The sequence below is a fragment of the Centroberyx affinis genome, unplaced genomic scaffold (genome assembly GCF_046629955.1).
Source record: "Centroberyx affinis isolate AG114_WGS23_722 - 3 ecotype Tasmania unplaced genomic scaffold, CSIRO-AGI_Caff_v1 ptg004848l_1, whole genome shotgun sequence".
In the NCBI taxonomy this organism is placed as follows: Eukaryota; Metazoa; Chordata; class Actinopteri; order Beryciformes; family Berycidae; genus Centroberyx; species Centroberyx affinis.
The window spans coordinates 399693-425133 of NW_027282368.1; the positions used below are offsets into that span (position 1 = coordinate 399693).

The 25441-nt window shown below is 40.4% G+C and overlaps 1 protein-coding gene across 1 annotated transcript in view; it reads left to right on the plus strand.

Moving 5' to 3' along the window:
• The window catches only part of LOC139666166 (formin-2-like), a 47023-nt gene extending 21836 nt beyond the window's left edge, over nucleotides 1–25187 (plus strand). Inside the window, exons 12-21 of the mRNA XM_071545291.1 lie at nucleotides 4385–4446; nucleotides 7018–7109; nucleotides 7332–7461; nucleotides 9567–9713; nucleotides 10220–10279; nucleotides 11418–11538; nucleotides 12550–12642; nucleotides 18254–18305; nucleotides 24350–24499; nucleotides 25178–25187. Of these exons, the coding sequence (XP_071401392.1) occupies nucleotides 4385–4446; nucleotides 7018–7109; nucleotides 7332–7461; nucleotides 9567–9713; nucleotides 10220–10279; nucleotides 11418–11538; nucleotides 12550–12642; nucleotides 18254–18305; nucleotides 24350–24499; nucleotides 25178–25187 (917 nt within the window). The remainder of the gene's footprint in view (nucleotides 1–4384; nucleotides 4447–7017; nucleotides 7110–7331; nucleotides 7462–9566; nucleotides 9714–10219; nucleotides 10280–11417; nucleotides 11539–12549; nucleotides 12643–18253; nucleotides 18306–24349; nucleotides 24500–25177) is intronic.
• The last annotated feature ends 254 nt before the right edge of the window (nucleotides 25188–25441 follow it).

A 25441-nucleotide genomic window follows, 5' to 3' on the forward strand; every position in this document is an offset into this window, starting at 1 on the left:
ATCTCCAGCACTTAGCTTCAAATGTGTATGGAGTCAAAACATCAAACAGTATGATGCTGTACAAATACATCTGACAGACATCTCACTGAGGGGACTGGATGGAGGGTTGGGAAACAGAAACTCAATTTGTTTACTTTAGGCCAACTAAAAACCCCATAGGGACTGGAACTAGGGCTGGAATGTGGCTGTATATTTTATGCCAGTATCAGAATAATTTTTTACTCAATTTTGACGATACTCCAATGTGTAGAGAAGTTGGAGACCAGGGACATTGTTAGTGTTGTATTAAATCTTTATTTATATAGCATTTTTCAAACTGAGGTTACCAAAATGCTTTACACAAAAAATCAAAAAGGCATCAAACGGTACTCAGTGTAACACAACAACTGCACAGAGCAATGTAAAAGGCAATTAAAAATAACACACACACAAATAAAAGTTAAAGTAGGAAAAGCCAGTGTGAACTAAGTTTTAATACCCTTTTTAAAACTCAACAGAATCTGCTAAAAGGACAGGTAATGGGAGGGTATTCCAGAGTTTAGGGGCCTTAACCATAAATGCACAATCAGCTCTAGATTTTAGTCAGTGTGTCACAAATATAGGAAGATGCTAGGCAGTGTGAAGCCTTGTAGGTAATTAATCTATTCTGAATTTTACAGGTAACCAATGCAGACAGGCTAAAACAGGGGTGATATGTCATCCGCGGTTAGTTTTGGTAAGTAATCTTGCAGCCGCATTCTGAATCAATTGTAAACGATGGATATGGCATGTCTAAGGCAGGTAAATAAGGCGTTACAGTAATCTAGGCAGGAGGATATAAAGGAGAGTATTAATATTAGCATATGTTGAAAAGACAGCTGACCAAAGTTTTGATATATTGAAGTGGAATGAAAAGGACTTGATCACAGAATTGGCGTGCATATTGAATTTAAAATGAGGATCAATGGTCACACCTACATTTTTTGTGGATGACTTAATGTTGGAGCCAGTGGGACCCAGGGAATGACCAATCAGTCCTGTTTGGGATCAGGCCCTATAAGAAGTACCTTGCTTTTACTTGAGTTAATGCAATTCAGGTTCAGGTCAATTGTATGAAACTGTGGGCCATCCAGTCTTTAATGGTAGACAGATAGTTGTTAAAAGAGGCCACTTTGTCAAGTTCATCAGGTTTGACAGGCATATAAATCTGAGTGTCATCAGCGTAACAATGACAACAAATGTAGCCAAAGCTGCTGATGATATGCCCTAAGGGAAGCATATATACTGTATACAGTATATATATAAGAGAATATGAGAGAATAAAATTGTCCCCAGGGTAGACCCCTGAGGTACCCCACAGGTCAGTGGGGCAAAAGAAGAGGCATGATCCCTGATATAAATGGCAAACTTTTTGTCTGATAGAAAAGAGGACCACGAGTTTAGGGCAGAACCAGATAAACCAATCCATTTCCCATTTAATTTCCAATTTGGAAGATACATGCCTTGCTAAAGAGTATTTGGACAAGAATTATTGAACAAATTATTGTTCAACCATTTACTGGATTTATTATTAACCATTTACTGGATTTACTTAAGTTGTTAGCACATCTGAAACGGTGCCTGGCTCAAGGGCACCACCAGGGTAGTTGTTGAGGGAGGGGAAACAGTTACTCATTTGATTTCCTTGCCCAGATTTTTCGCACCTGTTACAGGAATTGAAAGCGTAACAGGAGTGTTGAACTGTGTGTGGATTCTCTAGAAAGGGAAGCAGTGAGCTTTCTGTAAACTCTGCCAAATATATTTGCTCTCTTGGTCAGGTTGCAACCATATTTTGGAAATATTGGAAAAAACTGGAAATCACTAAATTTGCTTAAGTAGTTTCACTGAAAACTGAGCTTTCATAATGTCTCACATTTTAACAATGTGATATGACCAGTAACATTCACATACACAGGACAGCAGGGTGGTCTAATGTTCAGAGCAGGGGTGGGCAACCATGTGCCATGGAGGGCCAAGAGTCTGCAGGTTTTCCTCCCAACCAAACTCTACGCCAGCTGATATTATTAACACACCAACCAGAAAGGAGGAACTAATCAGTGAAATCACCCGAAGTAGTCTTTGGTTGGAAGATAAATCCTGCATGCTTTCGGCCCTGCATGGCACATTATTGCCCACCCCAGGTTTAGCAAGACCCAGGTTCAAAACCCCACCCTGCTGAAGTGTCTTTACGCAAGACACTGAATCCCTACCAGTTCCATGGGTGCTGTTCTGTAGCTGAGCCTGACCTCCCAGGCATATTGGTGAGACTCAGATGGAGGCCAAATAAACTGCTGATCACAGCATCTTGTTGGCCGACGTTCAATCACTCTGCAACATGCTGGACGAATTTCACTGCCGCGTTAGACCCTGAACAGACACGAGGAACTGCTGTGTGTTTCTATTTACAGAAACTTAGCTAACCCGAGATACCCCTGACAGAGCTCTGCAACCTGACGGCTTCTCAGGCTAGATTGCTCACAGGCTACGACTAGTAAGGTCATGGTGGTGTCTGCTTTTTTATTAATCACTCATGGTACACAGACATGCAAATAATTTCCAACTCACACTTCCGAGCTGTTTAGTACGGAGCCCGGGAGTGGCCATTGGGAGAGAAAAAAAAGTTATATCAAGTCCACGAGTAACTGTAACATGCGCACGTTTTAGTCCATTCATGCGCACAAGATAAAAAATTTTCCCTCGATTTCGTTACACTGTGCACTTTAGGAAAAAATGCAACTTAAAGGAACCTTTTAGGTATTGCAGATATGCCTAGTAAGGATTTGGTATGTTAATATCCATTGTCTGTTTACACTGAATAAGCATATCCCCCAAATATTGCAACATATTTAGCCACTTAACCTTCAGGCCATGTAAACACAATCAGGTGGCTGCAACACACCCAGGACAGCGCCACATTTAAACATAATCACCATTATGTGCACTGACTCTTTATAAACTCGTGAAGAGCACATGTAGGCCTATTATATATTGAGAGCACGATTTCACTATTTTGACCGACGCTTTAGTTTTTGAAGACCAATTCGAACCTTGATGATTGCACGGACTGAGTAACAGATTACATGCGCTGCAGACCTCTTCATTCCCACCCGCACCATTCGCTCCACCTGTTATCAAAAACCTTGGATGAATAACACTGTGAAGCTACAACTGAAGGACATGGACCGGTACAAGAAGACAGGTATGACCTTGAAAAGGCCATCAGGACAACCAAAAAACAACAACAAATGGGATAAACTGGAGCACGATTACAGGGACTGTGATCCGAGATACATGTGTAGGGGGTTTACAGTCGATCACAGACAATAAAACAAAACGAGACGGACCACGTATGTGACATGGCTTTGCAGATGACAGAGAATGGTGTGGTTAAAGTTTTTAGATATGTCAAAGCTCATAAAGCAGTAGGCCCTGATGGGATTTCATCCTGAGTTTTAAAATCCTGCTCGAGTCAGCTATCTACAGTGTTTACTGATATTTTTAACCAGTCATCTGCATCTTGCCCCATGACTAATATTTCCAAGTTTCATGGTGTTGCGTGAATCCATTCGGAAGTTATGTGCCTTTTTATGAGAAGCCATGCCCACTGCCATGCTCCCCTTTGGCCAATTGGTGTGAAAAGTGAGTCAGTTCTTCCTAGCCCCGTCACCCAACTTTCCGCAAAGTTTCGTGCAAATCTGTTCATAACTTTTGACGTTATCTAAAGGCCAGTGTCCACTGCCTCTGGCATGTGTACATTCTGGCTACGCAGCAGGAGAATCACATATTTCAGACCTTTTTAATGTGTCCCAACTTATTCCAAAAAATCATCAATAACTCTGTACATAACTGCATCATTTTTTTTTTTAGACATCACCAGTGCCATGCACATCAATTTCTATATGCCTGATCTGGACATGTCACTGTTTTGAGAATGTGATTTTTTCACTACCACTTTTCCATTACTGGCTTGGTTAGTTTTTGACACAAGTCTGCTGGCTGGGGGGTGTTTGGACCTTCAAAACGCACCTTAACTTTGTGGCGTCACAAAAGTTCGCTCATTATTATTTTTGTAAGAAATGATAGTTTAACAAAGTGTTTTTTTTTCAAAGCGGTTGAGCAGTTGTCATTGTTTCACTCTTGAAACAGTTAGCCAATCAGAACAGAGGGGTCGTTAATATTAATGAGCCTTAAAGGCACAGCAACAGAAACGGCCTGTTCCCTCTGCCGATTTTTCTTCCGCCCATCTTCTTCTTGCAGCCTTTCTGTATTGTACATACATTCATTGTATTGTACATGATAATATCATTATTATTCTGTTATCTATGTTAATAGTTATGACCAATGACCCCTCTCTCTTGCTTTCCAGCCATCCTCAACCTGGACAACACAGTAGTAGATCTGGAGACCCTGCAGGCCCTCTACGAAAATGTAAGCAACAGGCACTCTACACAGTCTTTCAATCAGTTTGTATTGTCTGACAATATGTGGATATGGTGAATTATTTCTTGCTTTAGAAGAGCAATGCAGTGGATTCCCCCAATACACTCTGCCATTGTTACTCACTAGGATTAGTTGGAGCTCAACTGACCTTTGTACAGATTTCTTTGTGAAAACTCTTCTGATTTTGGGGGACGTTTACTCCCATTCCATTTTCCTCATGTGGTTCAGAGTAACCCTAAACAGTCACCCTAGGTATATACCAGCTACATACAGTGCCCGTCAAAAGTTTGGGGACACCTTGCCTTTTCTAAATTTTCCATAGTACCATTTGATTTTCTGTTATTTTTCAACGAAGAAGTCAGGAAAAATGCATGCAATGCTTTTGTTAGCCTAAAATAGCTATTTACTAATACTTTGGATATATTTCTTCAACACTCAGCTTCATGTTCATCAAAGTTCTTTGGTACGAAGATAATGTTTTGCCTACCAACCAGCTCCACAAACCTCTGGGAAGTCCTTCAGAGGCAATGAAAACGACTGTGTTCAGTCATTAAATGTTCTTATTTAATCTCCCAGTAAGCATTTTGATTGAGAAATAACAACACAGCATGAATTAGAAATGAGTGGTGTGTGTGCACACATGCAGAAATATTTTACTTACTTGTGTGTAGTTATGCATGTTGTGTATGTGTACTTATGTCAATGTTTGCATGTGTGCACTTATGTGTGTGTGTGTGTGTGTGTGTGTGTGTGATTGATTGCATGTGGAATTACGTGTGTGTATTCTGCATGGAATCTCTTCCGTTGAATTTGGACTTCAGATATATAAAACTTGTTGAAAAACCCTAAAGTGAAATAATGAAATCCTAGTGAAAGTGCATGTAGAAGGCTCTCTGACTGGAGGAACTGGTCCTGTAAATTTGTTAAATTGGCCTTGTTTGACGTCTTGAAGAAACAGCTTTGGTTTCATGTAGAATAGTAATTATTACTGCTGCCTTCTAAAATGTTATTTTGGCTTTGCTTTCCATTATACCTGATGTTAATCATTAAAGGAATAGTTCACCCAAAAATGAAAATTCTGTCATCATCTACTCACCCTCATGCCAAATGAGACACAGGTGACATTTTTTTTCACTTTTGGGTGAACTATTCCTTTAAAGCTGCAACCATTATCAGCCCAGATCAGGAAGAGGGGCTACAACAGAGAAGAGCGTCCCATCCCCCCCAATTCAAACTTTCTAGATTCACCTTATTTGCCCAGATTCATTTCTGGTGTCGGTGTGGTAACTGGTAGGAAATCTTCTCCACAAATCCAAACTTAAGAGTGAAATCCAAAAGTGTCTCCTGAACAGCAGTGAGTGGACGCTCCATCCAGAGAAAGCTGGACTCACTATGGCTGAACCTCTTCATCACCTCCACCAGCAACTAATGCTGCGTTCATGTCATGTCAGATTTACCGTAAATATGAGCTCCCAACTAGCGCTGTTCGAAAAACCATTCACATCACACTGAAGCAAATCCGATCCGACAAAAAACAATGATTATCAGTTATATTCACAGTAGTACAATCACCTACTTTTGAAAAGTAAGTAATGTCTGCTGCAGTTTCTTTATGGTTGATTTTAAATTTCAGAAATAAAAATAGTTCTGGGCGCTCCGATTATACACGTGAATGCTTCCAAGTTGTAGCAACGAGATGTTAGTTAGTTAGTTACTTTTATTTATATAGCACTTTTCAAAACAGCAGTCACAAAGTGCTTCACAGTTGATAATAAAAATGCATAAAGTGCACGGAATGAAAGCGGCAAGTAAAATACAATTTATAAACAGAAACAAACACTCAACAATAAAAGCAAGATAAACAACAAAACAAAATTAAAAGACAAATAAAACCAATAAGAATTGCAAAGCAACAAACTTATAAAAACGCCAGCCTATACAAGTGGGTTTTTAAAAGTTTTTTAAAATGTGGTACCGACTCAGCTGACCTGACAGTGAGGGGGAGTTGATTCCATAGTGTTGGAGCTAAAACGATAAAAGCACGGTCCCCCTTTGTAATCAGCCTGGACCGTGGGACATTTAATAGCAGTTGGTCAGCCGATCTGAGTAACCTTGGTGCTGAGTATTGGGTTATTAGTTCAGAAATATACGAGGGTGCCATGCCATGGAGGGCTTTAAATGTGATCAGGAGGATCTTGAATTGAATTCTGAAGCATACAGGAAGCCAATGTAAGTGTGCCAGAATGGGGGTAATATGCTCTCTTCGTTTGTCATCACATCCTTTCGCTTCTTCTGATATGAATGTGTTGTCCTCTGTGGTATGGTAACATGAAGACTAACAGTATACTAACTGCTCTATTGAAGTATCAATCTGCAGTCTTTCCATCACAGTGCTTTTCAGAAAGTTTTCTCATATGGAAGTTTTTACCTGTATGATGCAGAAATTAGTGCTGGTGGTCTATGGTCTGACCTGATACAGATGGACGTGATCATATGATATTATTATCATATGAACAAACTTATGATAAAGTAATGAGAGGTTTTGTCTTCCTCCCCTAGAGAGCACAACAGGAGGAGATGGAGAAGATTGAAAAGCACATCAAGTCCTCTAAAGACAAGGAGAATGCCAAGCCTCTGGACAAACCTGAACAGTGAGTTGGTTTTATTCCTCAGAAGCTGAACACTCTAATAGTGCAGGCATATTGATGAATGTTATGTGTCATTCTGTAAAGTGTGTAAAGCTATTTCTTAAGCCTATCCTGCTCGTGCTGTTGCTGCACACATTGGCAGAACAGTTGGTAGAGAGCCGGCAGAAGACATGAGTTGGGTCCAGAGCGGGATTCAAACCAGACAGTGTTTCTCTTGTGTTGTAGGTTTCTCTACCAACTCTCCCAGATCCCCAACTTCTCTGGCCGAGTGTTCTGCATCCTCTTCCAGTCCAGCTTTTCTGAGTGCATCTCATCCATACTGAGGAAACTAGACATACTGCAGAGAGTATGCAACGTAAGTACATCTCATCCATACTGAGGAAACCTGATGCTATTCTATTCAGTCATTATGGTCCTACTCTCTGGAATTCTCTACCACATGAACTAAGGTCTGCTACAACAGTGTCTTCTTTTAAAAGCAGACTAAAAACATATCTCTTTTCACAAGCTTTTAGTTAGGTTTAAAGTGTGTGGTTAACAGGAAAACTTTTATTTTAGAATCAGTATTATTACTATTATTCCCTTTTTAATAATAATAATAATACCTTCTTATCGTATTCCTTTTTATTGTAATACCTTATATGTTTTCTTAAAATCAGTATCAAGTATTGCTGAGTAGTACTAACTCACTATTATTTTTAGACCAGAAAAGAATTCCCAAAAGATGATTGGTTATCTTCCAAAATGGCTGGGGAGGGTAAATAGATTCATACAAAACCAAAGATATCAAACATAAACAGAAACAAACATAGACACACCTGCACACATCGCATAAATGGACAAAAAGGGCTTCCTGAGGTTTTGGTCTCTGGCCCCTTAAATATGATTATTAAATACCATTTTCTCTTCTGTTTTCCCCAAGCTGACATAGATTGATGGGAGAATAACAGCTGTAGATAATGGCAATGATGCATTACAGGAAAAATCCACTCTCAGATCCTCGCACACTGTTAGATATCATGAATTTGTGATTTTCAGTGCATTCCAGGAGCTACTTTTTGATGAAGTGTTATAATTTACTTTTTTGGTGTACGCACATTCCCGCAATCTGCCACTACTGCTACTTCAGTTAGTGATTTCTTACATTTCCTTTTTGACCACCCCCAGAGAAGGGGGTCCTCTGTGTTGTTTACATGTAGATGGAAAGAGCAATAGGGTCATTCAGTCATTCTGGAGTCATTCTGGAGTCATTCTGGAGTTATTCTGGAGTTATTCTGGAGTCATATTCACAGGCCATTATCTAAGAGAATAAACCACCCAGGTCCTTGCAAATGCACACCAAGATATTTTTATTTTAAACCAGAATGTAAAAGGATATTGAGGTATCTTCGATAGATTTGGAGTGATTAATATTTAAACTTTTAAAAAAACATTTTTCAGCTACTGCCATAGGCACACATCACAAAATCAAGTGCTGAAACTGCCAGAATCTTGTAGTCTACCTCCAAGTCTCTCTGTAAAAGAAAAATAGTGGAGCTTCTATCTTTCTCAGTGTCGCTTTTAGACCCCTAAATCTGCTCCAAATCAAAGGCGAAAATTATCATTTTGACCCTCACTCTACAAAATTGGGGGAAACTCTGTAAATAATGATCAGTGAGCTTTAATATTTGGGCTTTCTTCATCATGTATGTATATCTTCCACCAGGAGAAAAATTATCAAAATCAAAAGTTCGAACTGCCAAGCTCTGGTTGAGTTGACACGGAATGACCCAATAGCCTAGTAAGTTCTTCCAGTTGAGAAAAAGTGAGAGTGGAGAAGCTGTTGAAGAGGCCGTTGAATTTCACACACTATGCCAACAGATCCACAAAGATGCAAGCTGTGGCTGCATTGCATTCCAGTCTATTGAGGCTATTGTTGGTGGAGTAATTGGTATCTCTGCTCTTCTACGATTGATTTCTCCCTGTGATTGTTAGTGTCTGTGCAAAATGGTAACTTTATAAAGAAGCCCGTGCTCTTTGCGTTAATTTACATTTTAGAAGGCTGAAAAATTCTGCTGCTATCAAACTCCATTGTAGTTGTGCTGGAAATATCTCAACGTGATGTGTGCCTTGTGTACGTTTGGCCAATTATCCACAGGAATACGAAAAATACACCACCAAACAGCTAAATCGTGTGTGTGTGTGTGTGTGTGTGTGTGTGTGTGTGTGTGAATACTGTCTTTGACATATACCTTGTGTATGTTTGGCCAGTTATCCACAGGTATAAGAAAAATACACCACCAAACAACTAAATGAAGTGTGTGTGCGAATACTGTCTTTTAGTGTGTGTTATTTACTCTGTATATTTGTCTTTGCCCCTATTTCTCTCTTACTCTTTGTATTCTCTCTCTCTCTCTCTCTCTCTCTCTTTCTCTCTCTCTCTCTCTCTGATAACACACACACACTCTGTCTCTCCTGCAGATGCTGCAGGCCGGTGGGGGGGTGATGCAAGTTCTGGGTTTGGTTCTGGCCTTTGGTAACTTCATGAACGGTGGTAACCGAAGCAGAGGCCAAGCCGACGGTTTCAACCTGGACATCCTGCCCAAACTTAAAGACGTTAAGAGCAGTGTGAGTAGAGGAGGAAGGATGCTCTTGAATGAAGCATCTGAACAAAACAGTGGAAAAAAAATAAGTGGCTGTAATAAGTGATTACTAAAGTAATAAGGCACTTATAAGCGCTTGTTAACATTAGCAGATGTCATAAAAATATAGTCCTACAATACTGAAATAACTGTAGAGTTCTGGTCATGTCTCATTTACAAATTCCCATCTCTGCTGAGGGAAATATTGTGCCTGGTGGGACAAAGCAGGAAAACCACAAGAGTGAGGTTTACATTTGTCCTCTGCTCATAAATTCTCATCCAAAACATACATTTAGGGATTGTTGGTAAACCAGTGCTAACAGGTGTAAAAGAAACACTGGAAGCACCTGGAAGTAGTTAGTTAATTGTACCCTGCATGTACCCAGATGGACCAAGCCTATCTATTCAACATGTTGTCTTTTCATCATATTCATAAGAATGACTTCTCCCCTCCTGCAAAGCGTCCTTACTGTTTCTTCTCTCCACTTGCAGGACAACATGAAAAGTCTTCTGGCTTACATTGTTGCGTACTATCTCCGACACTTTGACGAGGTAAGCTGTATAGCTCTTGGTTTTAAACTCTGTCCCTCTCTTTATACTCTGTGTCTCCTGTATAGCCTTACATCAGTCCTCCTCTCTGTGGCACATATTCAGAGTTGGGAGAAGTGGGGATTTATCCGCAAAGTTGTGTGTGTGGTTCGACATTCAGTCTCGACTGCAACAAAGCTCTTGCTAGGTGCCTCTGGAGCAGCTACGCAAAACAGGTGTTCCCCAACATCTGCAGGATTTTTACATTGCATGCATTGGATTAAATCCGTCCACAACATTCCCTCTGATGTTTCATCAGTTCTGTCACCCTCTTAACTGTCTCAATGATGAGAAAAACATTTTCAGAGGAGTGAACTGTCTAGTTCACATGGGGGGCCAACAGGACCAAAGGTAGCACAAGTGGTGGGTCAGGGACTTGATTAGTTCCACTGTGCATTCACATTTATTCACGTGGTGTGAAACCTGGGTCTGTGCAGGATCACTTATTGGTCTTATTGGTGTGTCTGCAATTAAATATGAAACAAAAAAATGGAATGGATTCACCCAACATGTTTTTATGTTTATTTTGATGTTGCTTTTAAAGGAATAGTTCACCCAAAGCTGAAAATTCTGTCATCATCTACTCACCCTCATGCCAGTTGAAACACAGGTGAAGTTTGTCCATATAACACACAGGGAGGTTGCCAGCACAACTCCATAGCAGCCTTCTCCAAAACAACTTAAGTCAGTGGGGACCAGTTCTTCAGAGTTCCAAAAAGACCTACAGTATAATTTAGTGCAAATCTTAACTACAGCTGATTGATTTGCAACAAATAATGGTGTATAGGTCTTTCTATTCACAGTGTGATTGTTTGGCTGTTTTTGTTTTGGAGCTCTAAAGAACAGGTCCCCATTGACTTCAGTTGTTTTGGAGAAGGCTGCTACCAAGTTGTGCTGGCAACCTCCCTGTGTGTTACTGTATATGGACTAACAAATTTCACCTGTGTTTCATTTGGCACGAGGGAAAGCAGAGCAGAGCATTTCCCTCCTTTTAGATGTTGTTTCACTGGTTCTAGACAGCAGAATAGCCTTTAGTCATTGCTTTCTCACTCAGCACCCTGTCTGTCTCCCTGTCTGTCTGTCTGTGTCTCTCTAACACCAGGATGCTGGTAGGGAGACGTGTGTCTATCCTCTCCCTGAGCCTCAGGACTTGTTCCAGGCTTCACAGATGAAGTTTGAAGACTTTCAGAAAGACCTGGCTCGACTTAGAAAGGACCTGAGAGGTAACACACACACACACACACACACACACAGAGTTTGGAGCAAATTGTGGTTAGTTTCACCTTAGTATTCACACTGAGAGACTCTGTTGGATTACAATGCTGAGTTCAATGCTGCTGGTCTACTGTCCCCAAGTGACAGACATGACATGATGCGCACATCAGGCGCATTAGAGATCGATTTAGATCCATTTCTATACACTGACCAACTGCATATGGAAGTCCCCAATATTTTATTCAAACCTAAAGCAATAATTATCAAAATCACAATCAAGGTCATCAAACTTTAAAGGAATAGTTCGCCCAAAAATGAAAATTCTACCATGCCAATTGAAACCTGGGTGAAGCTCCCGGAGCTTTCCAGCACAACGCCGTAGCAGCCTTCTCCAAAACAACTGAAGTCTTTGAGGACCGATCTTTAGAGTTCCAAAAATAACAAAATATATATCTTTGAATGAGCTGATTCAAAGATATAAAACAATGGGCCTCATTCACGAAAGTTTTCTTAATTTTTTTCTTGCTTTTGTTCTTAAGAAACATGCCTGCGAAAAACCAACGTGGGATTCATGAAGCGTTCAGACAAGATTTTTGCGAATCCCAGGTGTATCTGATGATGAATGCCACCTCTAGTATTTGATTGAGATTCAGAGACACTAACATAGGTTTGTAGGTTCACATATCTTGGCTAACTTTGACGAACAACAAACTAGTTGTTAAACAAACTAATTGCTTTGTTGCGACTGTTCTGAGATTTCTTCCTCACATTTTTTTCCTCCAGTTTTGGATGAGGAAATATTTATTTTTTCTTAAAGAATGAGAAAGGGCTGTATGTTTTTATGTAAAAAAAAAAACAAGCTTTACCTAGTGCTGAGCATTGCACTGTTGCACTCTTCCTAGGGTACATCCTAACCTATTATGGGATTCACAGACACTAACTTTACTATTGTTGTACTCTGTAAGAGTAAATAAATGTCTGGATTTTAAATGTAATTTTGTTCTCCATTATTTTGTCAGCATGTACGTCGGAAGTCGAGAAGGTGTGTAAGGTTTCAGACGAGGAAAACCTGCAGCCTTTCAAAGACAAAATGGACGACTTCCTCAGCCAAGGTAAAACACAAAACACACACAGTACTGTGGGATTCACAGTGGTGATAAAAAAAACACATATTTTGGTAGAACTTTACATTATGGTACACAAATAACAGGGTAATAACTATGTAATTACATGGAAACTATCAGAAAGTTTTTTTTTTTTTGGTTAAATCAAGAAAGAAAGCTAAGCGGGCCTATGCCCAGAAGATCCACGGCCACTTCTGTGATACCAGAGAGACACGTCCCATGTGGCAGGGCATTCAGGCCATCACAGATTATAAGATCACCTGCACGTTAGGAATAGTGACGCCTCCCTCCCAGACTGAGGGAACCAATTCTTGTCCACAGGAGTACTTTATGTAGAGTTAACCCACACAAGGCTGCAGGACCCGATAGTATACCTGGTCGCAGGCTCAGAGACTGTGCAGACCAACTGGCAGATGTTTTGACAGACATCAGTGCTTGACAGAGCGCTTCAAAACTGCCACCATCATATTGGTGCCGAAGAAGACAACTGTGCAACTCAGTGACTATCGTCCTGTGGCACTTACACCTCTCATAATGAAATGCTTTGAGCGGCTAGTCATGGGTCACATAAAATCAAATCTCCCTACCTCTATAGACCCCTTCCAGTTCGCATGCTGTTCTACGGGCGACGCCATATCCCATAGACACTTGATTTCAGTTCAACATTTAACAGTCATTCCGCAGAAGCTGATGGGGAGGCTGTCCCTGCTGGACCTCAACACCGCACTATGTAACTGGATTCTGGATTTCCTGACTAGGAGACCACAGTCAGTCAGGGTTGGCAACAACATCTCCATCGCCATCAAAGTGAGCATTGGCATTGTCCATTGCTGTTTACATTGGTGACACAACACTGTGGTGGGCCTCATCAGTGGTGATGATGAAACAGTATACAGAGAAGAAGTGGGGCAGCTAGTGGACTGGTGCAAGGATAACAACTTATCTCTTAAACAAATAGTTCACCCAAAAATGAAAATTCTGTCATCATCTACTCACCCTCATGCCAAATGAAACACGGGTGAAATTTGTTAGTCCATATAACACACAGGTTGCCAGCACAACTTGGTAGCAGCCTTCTCCAAAACAACTGAAGTCAATGGGGACCTGTTCTTTAGAGTTCCAAAACAAAAACAGCCAAACAATCTCACCTGTTTCAACTGGCATGAGGGTGAGTAGATGATGACAGAATTTTCATTTTTGGGTGAACTATTCCTTTAACATGAGTAAAACGAAAGAGATGATCATGGACTTCAGGAAGGCCTGTCCTGATCACACCCCATTGCATATCAATGGTTCCATTGTGGAAAGTCAGGAACACCAATTTTCACGGTGTGCACCTCGCAGAGAAGCTTACCTGGACCCATGATGCCACCTCCCTAGTGAAGAAAGCTCAGCGGTGTGTCAACTTCCTGCGGGGACTGAGGCGGGCGAGACTCGCTCCCCCCCATCCTGTCTACATTCTGTCGTGGGCACCATTGAGAGTGTACTGACTCACTGCATCACTGTCCGGTACGGGACCTGCAACAATTCCGACCGTTAAGTCCCTGCAGTGGATAGTGAGTACAGCAGAAAACGTCATCGGAACCACTGTCCCCTCCATTCAGGACATTTTTCACAACAGTTGCATCCGAAAAGCCTTCAGCATTGTCAAGGACCCCTCCCACCGTTCCCACAGCCGCTGCCATCTGGAAGGAGGCCTTTCAGCCTCTGAGCTAGAATAGCCAGATTGATCAAGAGCTTCTACCCCCAAGCTGTAAGGCTCCTAAACTCCCTGGGTCCCCCAAACACACGCCTACCCTGACTAAAGGGCCCAACTGCTCTGCCCACCAACCCTTCTCCCTCTCTACCCCCAATCCCCACCACTCACCTATATTAATAGGAAGGCCCTACTCCCTATTAAAGGACTGTAGGATGGTCTCGTGCTGCTGTCCTGTCCTGGACTCTCATAAACTGATCGAAAGAACCTACATAAGCACTTTACCTGTTTTTCATTGATAGTTTTTAGATGGTTTTTAGATGGTCTCAGTTTTTAGATTTGGGTTATTATTACTGTGTGTTAATTTATCTGAGTCTATCTTTATCATTATCTGTGCACTACTGTTTTATTATTAACTTGTCTACATTTTTTACTACATGCCGGTATTTCAGTAAATACCAGCATTTAACTGAGAATTTAAACATAATTACAAATAGTTACTCGTTATTACCAGAAATTGCCAATTACCTTCTGATTATTTCTATGTAATTACACAGTTGTTACCCTCTAATTTGTGTACCATAATGTAAAGTGCTACCAATATTTTTTAATTTTGCTGAATATTGCAATATCTTTGGACAATACCTGTGGTTTTAAAAATGTTCAAAAAATGTGTGTGCTTGGGGCTGTCGGGTACTTATACATATTTTCTCTAACATGGCACTTTGTGTATGCACAAATTGTCACACAGCGTGCGCACACATGCAAAACACATCAAAAACACATCTCTTTCTCTTGTTAAATCCATATGACCAGTGCAGGAGTGTTGATCTGTGGTGAAGCTGATCTCACTCATCCAGGCAGCTGACATTTGATGTTGACTTCCATGTGCTACTACTTAGAGGCCTACTGTATCTGTCATGTTGCTGAATGTTACTGTATCTGCACTTTACTGTATCTGTCCTTTACTGTAGCTGGACTTGTATCTGTCCTGTAGCTGGACTCTATCTGTGCTGTTGCTGGACTGTACTGTTAAAACAAAAGAGATCATTGTTGATTTCACAAAGTCCAAAGTCACTCTCACCCCAATATCCATCAATGGAGCATCTGTTGAAATTGTTAGGGACTTCTTCTTAGGAGTTCTTTTTCATCTACAGTACTGTGCAGAAGTCTTAGGCATATGTCAAAGATATCCATAATCCAAAAAATTACAATAAATAGCAGTCTACTGACACACTAATACAGAAAACAAATAACCATCTAAGACTTCTAAGAAATGTATATAAAAAATCTAGGGTGCCTAAGACTTTTGCACAGTACTGTATATCTCACATTCCTGCTCTTAGTCTGTCAACAGTAGTTGTATCCTGAAGAGGGCACAACAGAGACTGCACTTTCTGAAATTTGGCTTGTCTACCAAAACAAAACAAAACAAAACTTGTTTGCCATCCTCACTGTAGGCATCACAGTGTGGTTTGGCACCTTACTGAGACCATATACTATTGAACAGAACTGAAAAGAACAAAAATTAACATCAAAAGTCATAGGTACATAATTACCACAAAGGAGATGCCAGATGAAGGCAATAAGAATCATTGAGGACTCTATTCCTACCCTATTCCTATTAAAGGCTTAGCTGATGAAGACACTGATATACAGTTGGTTTGACTACTGTAGACAAAATGTTGACAAAATGCACTTATAACAAGTTTACTCGCTCGCTTCATTGATTCCGCCATTACGACAATGTTTTTTCATGAATGGGAGGGGGTGAGGGCCGCTTTTAAACGGTGAGGGAGGTGCCTTACATGCTCGAAACCCTAATATAATAACCCTAACCAAGCTTGTGAAGTTTGAGGTCATTTTGAAGTTTCATGAAAAGTGAATCAACACTAAATCACAGTGCAGGAAACTCTCTAAACTCAAAGCAGGTGTTTGGCATCATCTGTCAAAGGCAAAATACCTGATTTGATATCACTGATTGGAGTGTGGCCAGGCTTTAAAATTTCAACTCATAGACAGTAGTGCAATTTTCTAGCTGATGTGATTTAGTATTGTTTTATTCATTAATGGGGGCACAATAAAGTTGTATGTGTTTAAGTAGCACTGTCAATCACAGGCTGCATATATTCCAATATTTTTCCCTTTAGTTGTTTTCCCCTAAGCAACACCATAACAGGAGTTTGGCTCAGTAGGTAAAGCATCAGCCTGTTATGTGGAAGATTGTTGGTTAAAATCCAAGCTTGTTTTTTCCAAAGTCAAAAACTGCCAAGCACAAGGCTCATTATGAATAACTTGAATAATATACCATGAACAATATGGTAGCAATTAAATGATAAACTTGGCAAAAGTCACATGCTCGTACAAAATTAGCTGTAACTAATCAACTGCGTGTCCAAACTTCACTAAACTGTCTGCTTGTGTGTCTGTCTGTCTACCTTTTCTACCTTCTGTAATGTTTTGTCTATCTGTCTTTTCATATTGTGCCTGGACCCTGCAATCGCCACTTGCGGCTACATTTAGGGTTTCGAGCACATAGTGCTGGAAACACTGTATTTGTTAGGATTATTAGTATTTTTATTTTTATTATTCTTTTTTCTGTAAATTATACCCATTATTATTACCCATAAATTTAGCAAAATTGCAATTTCTGGCAAATATTGCAGGGAATGGCTGAAGTTTACTCAATTATTCCAATATCACAAATTCCTGGCACGATTAACTAAGACCAGATACATGCAGAATGGGGGATTTATACTGTAGTGGTGGTCAACCGCACAGGACGCCAGACAGGCAAAACCTGTCAACAGATTAACTAAGAATAGTTAATCCAGATAGCTCAAATGACCTTCCACTACAAAATAGCCAATATATGAAAAATGAATATTTCTCAGTTGATTATAGACAATATGAAAAATAAACCCAAATATAGCCACAAGCAGTGATTCTGTGGTTCAAGCACTCATGGCATTTTACATCAATTTCAGCTATATTTTGTAGGGCACACCCACATGTAACAACCAGTCAAACTTGCCATTTTGACTATGCTTGCACCTACAGCATGCATCCATTTACCAGTTACCACAGAGAAAAAAATTCATGGCATTTTTGGCGCCCCCTATGAGACGATTTGGAATGCTATTGCAGACATGCTTGATGATCTCTGCTGAAGAGTTTTTATATTGTTTTGTAATGATTGGAAAAACGTTCAGTGAGCTACAGCCGGTTTTGTGTTATGTCCATGAACAAATTTTTTTTCAATTTCAGCTCATTTACACATGAACCAGTACAAGTTTAATCGATGTGTGTATAGGTGTGAAAAAGAATGGGAGTTTGGGGAAGAGTGGTTTTGGGCTGGAGAGAGAGAGAGCCAGAGAGCTCTAGGCTAGAAGCTAGAGAGAGAGAGAATCCGTGTGAGACAATGGGAAGCTGGGAGAGTAGTAAGTTTTTGGGGACACACACACACACACACACACACACACACACACACACACACACACACACACACACACACACAGTGTGGGAAAGCTGCTGCCATTGCTGTGATTGTTGTGTTTTAGCTACAGTGAAGAATTGCCCTGGTTTCCTACCACTTCAAACACTGCTGCCATAGAGAGGGAATCAATTCATGCACGCACATACACACACACGCACACACACACACACACACAGTGTATGTATCTAAACTTTCAGCGTAATCATATTGCCATCACTTAATTCCATAAAACTGTCTCTGGAATTGTATTGCAAATGCATATTAACTAAAATCGATCAGTTCAATCAATCTTATCAAAGAAGTTGGATATTGGGCAATTACATCAGCAGCTGCAGGCTATAAAAATACCACTATTTAATCATATTTTACCTTTCTATTGACCTTATGTTTTATTTTTATTTTCTTAGCTAAAAGTGAACTGGAGACTCAGGAAGCTCAACTTGGCAGCACTCACAAAACGTAAGAACAACCTCCTTTTTTATCTGTCTTAAAGGTATATTCTACAGTTTCCAGTGTTTTATTTTGTGTCTTGAGGTCCATTCAAAGCTGTGTGTGTGGTGTCATGTACCAAAAACACTCTCAATCCATTTTTACACGTTCATTTTCCAGCATCTCTCTGAGCCTTACCAAGAACAGGCTGTTTCTGTCGCTGTGCCTTTAAGGCTCATTAATATTAACGACCCTCTGTTCTGATTGGCTAACCGTTTCAAGAGTGAAACGTGAGACACCACAGACATGGCAGCTACAGACAGCGAGAGACAGGGAAAACTCTCTGGTAATAAACATTGACAACCGCTCAACTGCCTTGAAAAAAAAACACTTTGTTAGTCTATTATTTCTTACAAAAATGATAATGAGCGAACCTTTGTGACGCCACAAAGTTACAGAAGTCCAAACGGCTCGTTTAGAGGCTCGCTTTTCTAATATGGATTGTGTGGATTTAGTTGGCGACCGTGCATTTTGATACTTTCACCATGTTAAGATAGACCATCCAACTCCTTTATCATCACAGAGGCAAGGGAAATCCCATTTTACACGATGTGGGACCTTTAAGGAGCAGTGTGGCCAAAATGATAATTCTATTGTATTTTATTTATTGTGTAAATCCTACTGAGAGCACAGTTTCTGTGCCAATAAGCACAAGATGAAGATAATTGAGATCATTACATATCATGGTTTTGTTAAAGTCAATACATGACCCAATATCCTTTGGTGGTACAGGCTACCAGTGTTTATTAAAGTAATAATCTAAAAATTTTTCCATATAAATAAAGGTCCATTTTGCTACTCTGGTTCACTGATTGGTACAATGCAATAGTGATTCAACCCATAGCCAGTTCATGAAAGCTTTTACAGTTGCTGTCCTAAACACTATGAGGGGGTCCCTCTTTCCTGGGAAAACTTCTCCGCTGCACCGGATCTTTAGAGTTCCAAAAAGAGCAGAAAAAGAACAGGAAATATCCAGAAAATTACTCCATTTCATTAAAACATTAAAACATTTCATTCAGAGCAAAAATAATAATAATTGGAAAACAGAAGAAAAGGCAAAAAAAACAAACTTTTTTTCTGTTTTCCAATTTCTTTTGCTCTGAATCAAATGTTTTATGGTCACGATTCATCTCGTAGTTGGTTGGCTTGGTTCCAGGCTTAAAACTCTTTATATAAGGATTTTCTGAAACGTCAATGGAGGAATGAATGGGAAATTAACTTCCTGGAACCGGAGCCATTCAAAAGTGGGCGGTCACTGTTGAGCTCTATGGTTGGACTGCGACTGGCAGTGGCATGACCTTCAGTCACCAGGGGCCTGTTCGGCTCTACGGGAATGGCAGAGGAGACAAATTAAAACAGGCCTAGTTAAGATGGCACAAGCTAAAAACAAGCGGTTAAAAGAAGTCTGGTTACCACAGAGCTTCTCTTCTGTCAGGCTCCTCTGGTTTGGGGCTTTGATGCTCCAAGGGGCTCTGTTCAGTCGCATCCAATCCTCCAGGAGGTACCGCAGTCCACGTTTTAGGCAGGTCCAGCTTCCAATAGGTTGCTGGTCACAACATACTCTGGCGGTAGTAAGTGGGGCGGGGGGGGGGCGAGGTCACAAGCACAGCAGTTTACTTTCCTGGTTTGTACTCTATACTTCCTTCCTTCCTTCTTCGGGGAGTCATCTTTCCTTCTTTAGGCAGGTCTTCTGGTCTTTGTCTTCTGGTCCCACGGCTTTCACTGTCTGCTCAGCTCTGAAACACAGCTTATATACCGTATTTCCTCTAATATTGGCCCGGGCCTTTATTTACCTCAACTGCAGAGGGTACCAGGCCTTTATTGGAAGCAGGCTTATATTAGAGACAGGCCTTTATTTCTAATTCCCTCTGTTTGATAAGTATATTTGCTCATATTTTAGTACAAAGCCTCCTTGTTTTCTGATCTGCTTCTGTTGGGGTTCGTTAGGTAGCTGTTTTTTTGTTACTGCAATGCATTACCGATAATTATGGTAATCGACGACGGCACGCTCCAGAGACTTCCGCCGGCCGAGCCGTCTTGTGGCATACTGCCATCTTGTGGCACTTGTACGTTACTAAAAAAACTATAGTTACATTATATAACAGGCACCAGGAGTTTACCGGTATCCACCATTGTTTTTTCCTTTGTTTTTTTCCCTGGCCTGTATTTGGGGCCGGCCTTTATTTGTTCGTGTCGACCACGGCCCCGGCCATTATCGGAGACCCGGCTTTTAATTGACTACTGGCCACTATTAGAGGAAATACAGTACACACCCTACACTAATTACTCATGTATTTCAGCTGTGCCACTAGAATCCTTACCACCCTTCCTAGTGCATTCAGGTCCACTGCAAACAGATTTGTGCAAAGAGTCCAATCTATTAAATTTCACCAAATAGGCCTTTTCATGCTGAACAGACTCCCTTTCTGTCCACTTCATGACAACTGTTTGATTAAAACTTTGAATTAAAGTAGTCCTCCGCATCCATGCGAGTGCTGAATACTTGTTGCATGGAACCTTGAATCAGCTTCAGCCTAGCAGAATATAACGGGAAGGTTTAATCCTAGTTTCCTCACCGCGTCCATAACTGGAAAATATTCACAATGTCTGGTGATGGTGCAATTGCTGTAGTCAGCAGAAAAGAGAGTGTCTCCATTTCCAAGTTTAAAGGGAGATTTACGGGAAGCATGTAGAACCCAGTTGCGGTCAGAGCAGCATCTCCTTTGTCTGCAGCTAACAGAATGCAAGGCTGTTAACAAAAAAAGAGACTTGACCATTAACCTTATTATAACTACACTGGTTGCTAGTAAATTTTAGAATAGATTTTTTTAGAATTTATCCTAAAAGCAGATTCCCTTTGCATCCTGTCTGTGAGCTCCCTCCTGATAACAGATCAGCACTGTGGGGGAAAACCGTGGGATCATAAATAAAGGGCATTGACCTCAACGTAAATTACCTCATTTCCACCCCTACAAGATGGTACCAAGGAACAGACTTTGTAAGCAGCCATAAAACTCCAATACACAGCCGTGTCCCTGAGAGTCCCCAAAAAGCCAGAAAGTCTGGGATGAGACGGATCAGAATCTGCCCAAAATCATGAGAAATCTTTGACACAGACTCATGAAGCCTTGGGTATAACACTGTGTTGGACTCTTAATGTATATCTCTTGTTTTACATGTAAATATGATGACCCTTCACATGTGCTTTACGTTCTGCCTTCAAATAGATGTTCAGAGTTCCGCAGTCCAAACACAATAGACTGAGGAATTCTTTTATTGCCCAGTCAATTAAGTCAGTGGTTCTCAACATAGGGTCCAGGGACCACCAAGGGTCCTTGATGGGGTTCCAGGGGGTCCCCAGCAAATTGACTATTATTCACTATTATTCCATTTACAAGAAGTTAACACAATTAGAGAATGTAGAAGAATGATGTTTCGATCATAGTTTCTCTGTTATCTCTCTACCTACAATACAGATAGTCATGGGATTCTGGACAAAATCAAATATTCTCAAATTTGGTTCCGAGAGATAAAATCTCATCAAATGGGGGTCTGTGGCCCTAATGTCGATTAAATTAGGGTCCTTGATATGAAAAAGGTTGAGAATCACTGAATTAGGTTACTGAACCAAGACAGCAGGGCAGTCAGGAAAGTGCAAACAGGGACCCCTATGCAATAATAATTGTGAAATGTGCAATACCTATACCAAGATTTTCGGCGAAGGGTGCAATATAGGGGTAACCCAGGGTACCTGCTTTTCTGTTGCTTATGTATTGAGTTTAGTGTGATTATGTGTTTTATGTGCGATGCGATTGTCTTTACCCTGTGTATTTGTATTTCATTTTTAAAACGGAGCTGCTATGATACAATTTCAGAGAAATCTGACAATAAAGTTATATTGTATCGTATTCAGTTTCTTCACCTTTACATGGGGCTTAGATAGCCATGTTTAATATCAAAATGCTCAGGAATTTGCACTGAGTATAGTAATGTCAATGCTACGACGGTCAATTATATTGGATAGATCTGGGAGCCAAAATTTATGTTTTACATATAAAAAAAAAAAGATACATAGAGAAAAAAACAGTAGTACAAAAGCCATACTTCAAAAATATCAAACATACATGCATATCTTATATATAAGCATAAACATAATATCAGATACAACATCCCATATATCAAAATCTACATCACCTACGTTCAAAAATATTGTATTAAGTTAGAGGAAAAGAAGAAATCTTAAAATCTAAATAAGAGCTTGTCAGCATATGGGTGTGCATGATGTATAAATATGGGTGTGGTTTCCATTTTTCAAACATTTTGACCTGACAAAGATCCAAGTAGGATCGAAATGTTGTCACTATTAAACTTTTGTGGACTGGAGCAAGTGTGCAGGCATTACTCCTTCTTTCATTGACACAGTTTTCTGATAGCCTTGCACCTACGTGATGTGCGTATATTACTCTCCTTATGTATAAAAAACCCCACAAGCAACTCAACCCAAAGCGGACTTCATGTGCTACGTGGTCGCAACATCTGTTGTTAACGAGTCTTAACAACAACTTTGTTCCAAAGTTTGTCTCCAAAGACAGACTCATCATTACTGCAAGCCCAGTAGAGAACATGTTTCATCTCTAAACTGGTGAAGAGAGCCTGCTGCCGTGCCCATCTGCCTTACACAAATACACACACACACACGGGAGTACGTGTGTCTGTCTGTCCTGCCTGCTACAACTCCGCTTTCAGCTAGCCTGCTGAGTTCAACTCTTAATAAGTGGGTCGGCGTCCGCCTTGAGAGACCCGCGAGCCTCTGTCCAGCTCGCCAAATGCTGCAGTGCTTCACCCTGTTGCAGCCTGCAGAGCTCAACTCTGAACAGACGTAGGACCTTCAACCTCCAGCACCTCGTCGAGCCGAGATCCCTCACAGACTCCCGGCCTCAGCGTGCTTCATCTCCCTCTGGACCTCCGCTGGTGTTGTATGTATGATCAATGTCCGCTGGGCATCACTCATACATCACACATAGCTATTCCACTACGTGACACTTCACACAACATATCACACTTTATTACGGCTCCCTATAGCTATCTAAGTCAGTTTTCAGATAGTTATACCGTTGCCCCTTTATTGCCATCATTGCCAATTCATGTCTTCCACTGCTCAAGTCCTATTGTGTCTAATTATCAGTATTGTATGTTCACATGATCATCTATTCCTGTGTCATTGATTCATCACAATTCAACCATAGGTATACCTCATATTCACTTATTAACTGATCTTGAGTGTGCTTTAGTTCAATAATAAATATATTCCTTTACATAAAGTCATCTGCTGTGTTCATTGTTTGGGTTTAAAATCAAGCAAGCTCAGAATTCAGTCCTTCAGATGTTGATACTGTCTGTTATCTGGTGCCCCGTTTTTAATTCTCAGTTAAGTCAACGCTAATTTATATTGATATCAGAGACAATCAGTACCTATTCACACTACTGAATAGCGGACTAATATTCGCCATTAATTTTAGAGGAAGGCCAAAATAAGGTACCTTCTTAACACAATGCTTCCTATGTGTCCTATCCGAAAATTGTGACTTCCTAATTAGAAATGCCAACTAAATATGAAGCTTCCTTGGGTTTGAGACAGGGTCATAGTGTTTGGTTGGAATGAAAACCTGCATACTCTGTCCTCCACAGCACACAGTTTGAGACCCCTGATGTAGGCTAAGCAATGAGGAAAGGTTTATGTCAATAGCAACTTAGTTCATACTTGCCTCATTGGAAACATTCCTTGTTATTAACTGCAAATTGATGATGATTTTGTATTTGTATACTTTATTATCCCCGTGGGGAAATTTGTCGTGGGGAAATTATGATTTCACACCTTGTGAAGGTGTTCAGCCAATGGAAAGTCTGCAATGTTTGGCTTGGTCCAAGTGTCATATTTTCTGTCTACGCATGTAAAAAAAAAAGTCAATGTCAACAAGAAAAACTTGAGCTACAAACTAAGATTGTGTCTCCAGGTTCCTGGAGCTGACGGTGTTCTTCTCTGTGAAGGCCAAGTCAGGAGAGAAGGAGGTTTCACCCAACACCTTCTTCTCCATCTGGCATGAATTCTCCTCCGACTTTAAGGACCAGTGGAAGAAGGAGAACAAGATCATTCTCAAGGAGAGGTACATTAAGTCTTTCTTTCTTTCATTCATTCATTCAGTGGGGTGTGTTTTGGCGTGATTGCACCCCATGTGGCAGCAGGGCAGAGTTTTAGAAGAGCCAGGATCACGATTCGTTGAACTGAGAATTTGGAACTCCAATGACTCCTAAATTCTATGACAAAGTCACCTCATTATCGTGTGTTTGCCAACATAGATCAAAGGTTCTGTGTCCCACACAGAGCTGCTGCATCAGCCAGGTTAGTTCAAAAGTAGATTTTCTTCAAAATGTTAATAAAACAATTTGCCACATCCAAATAATCCAGCAGCCTGCTGATCTCTGCATCAAAGAGGGTTGTGCTGCACAAGATAGGTAGCCAATTGACCAATCTCAATTTGTCATGCCTGACAAAAATTGACATTTCCCTTTGAGCAAGCTGATAGATAATTTGTTTAATCAGGCCCAGCTTTGTTTGTAGTTGCAGTTTTTTGATTTGGCGTGAGACAAGTTTGGGGAGCGTAAGACAGAGCTAAAAGTGTGAGAGTTGGTAACCCTGATCTGTTTAAACAATCTCACTAACTCACATACAGACAATGCTTTTCGATATGGATGATTGTCTTCTTTATTATCTATATCTATATATATCTATATATATGTATATATATACAGTACTGTGCAAAAGTCTTAGGCATATGTCAAAGAATTCCATAAAGTGAAGATGCTTTCAAAACTAAAAATGTACAATAAACAGCAGTCTACTGACACACTAATGCAGAAAACAAATAAACATCTAAGACTTCTAAGAAATTTATATAAAAAATGTAGGGTGCCTGAGACTTTTGCACAGTGCTGTGTGTGTGTGTATATATATATATATATATATATATATATTTACACACAGTATATATATGTATATGTGTGTATATATACAGTACTGTGCAAAAGTCTTAGGCACATGTAAAAAA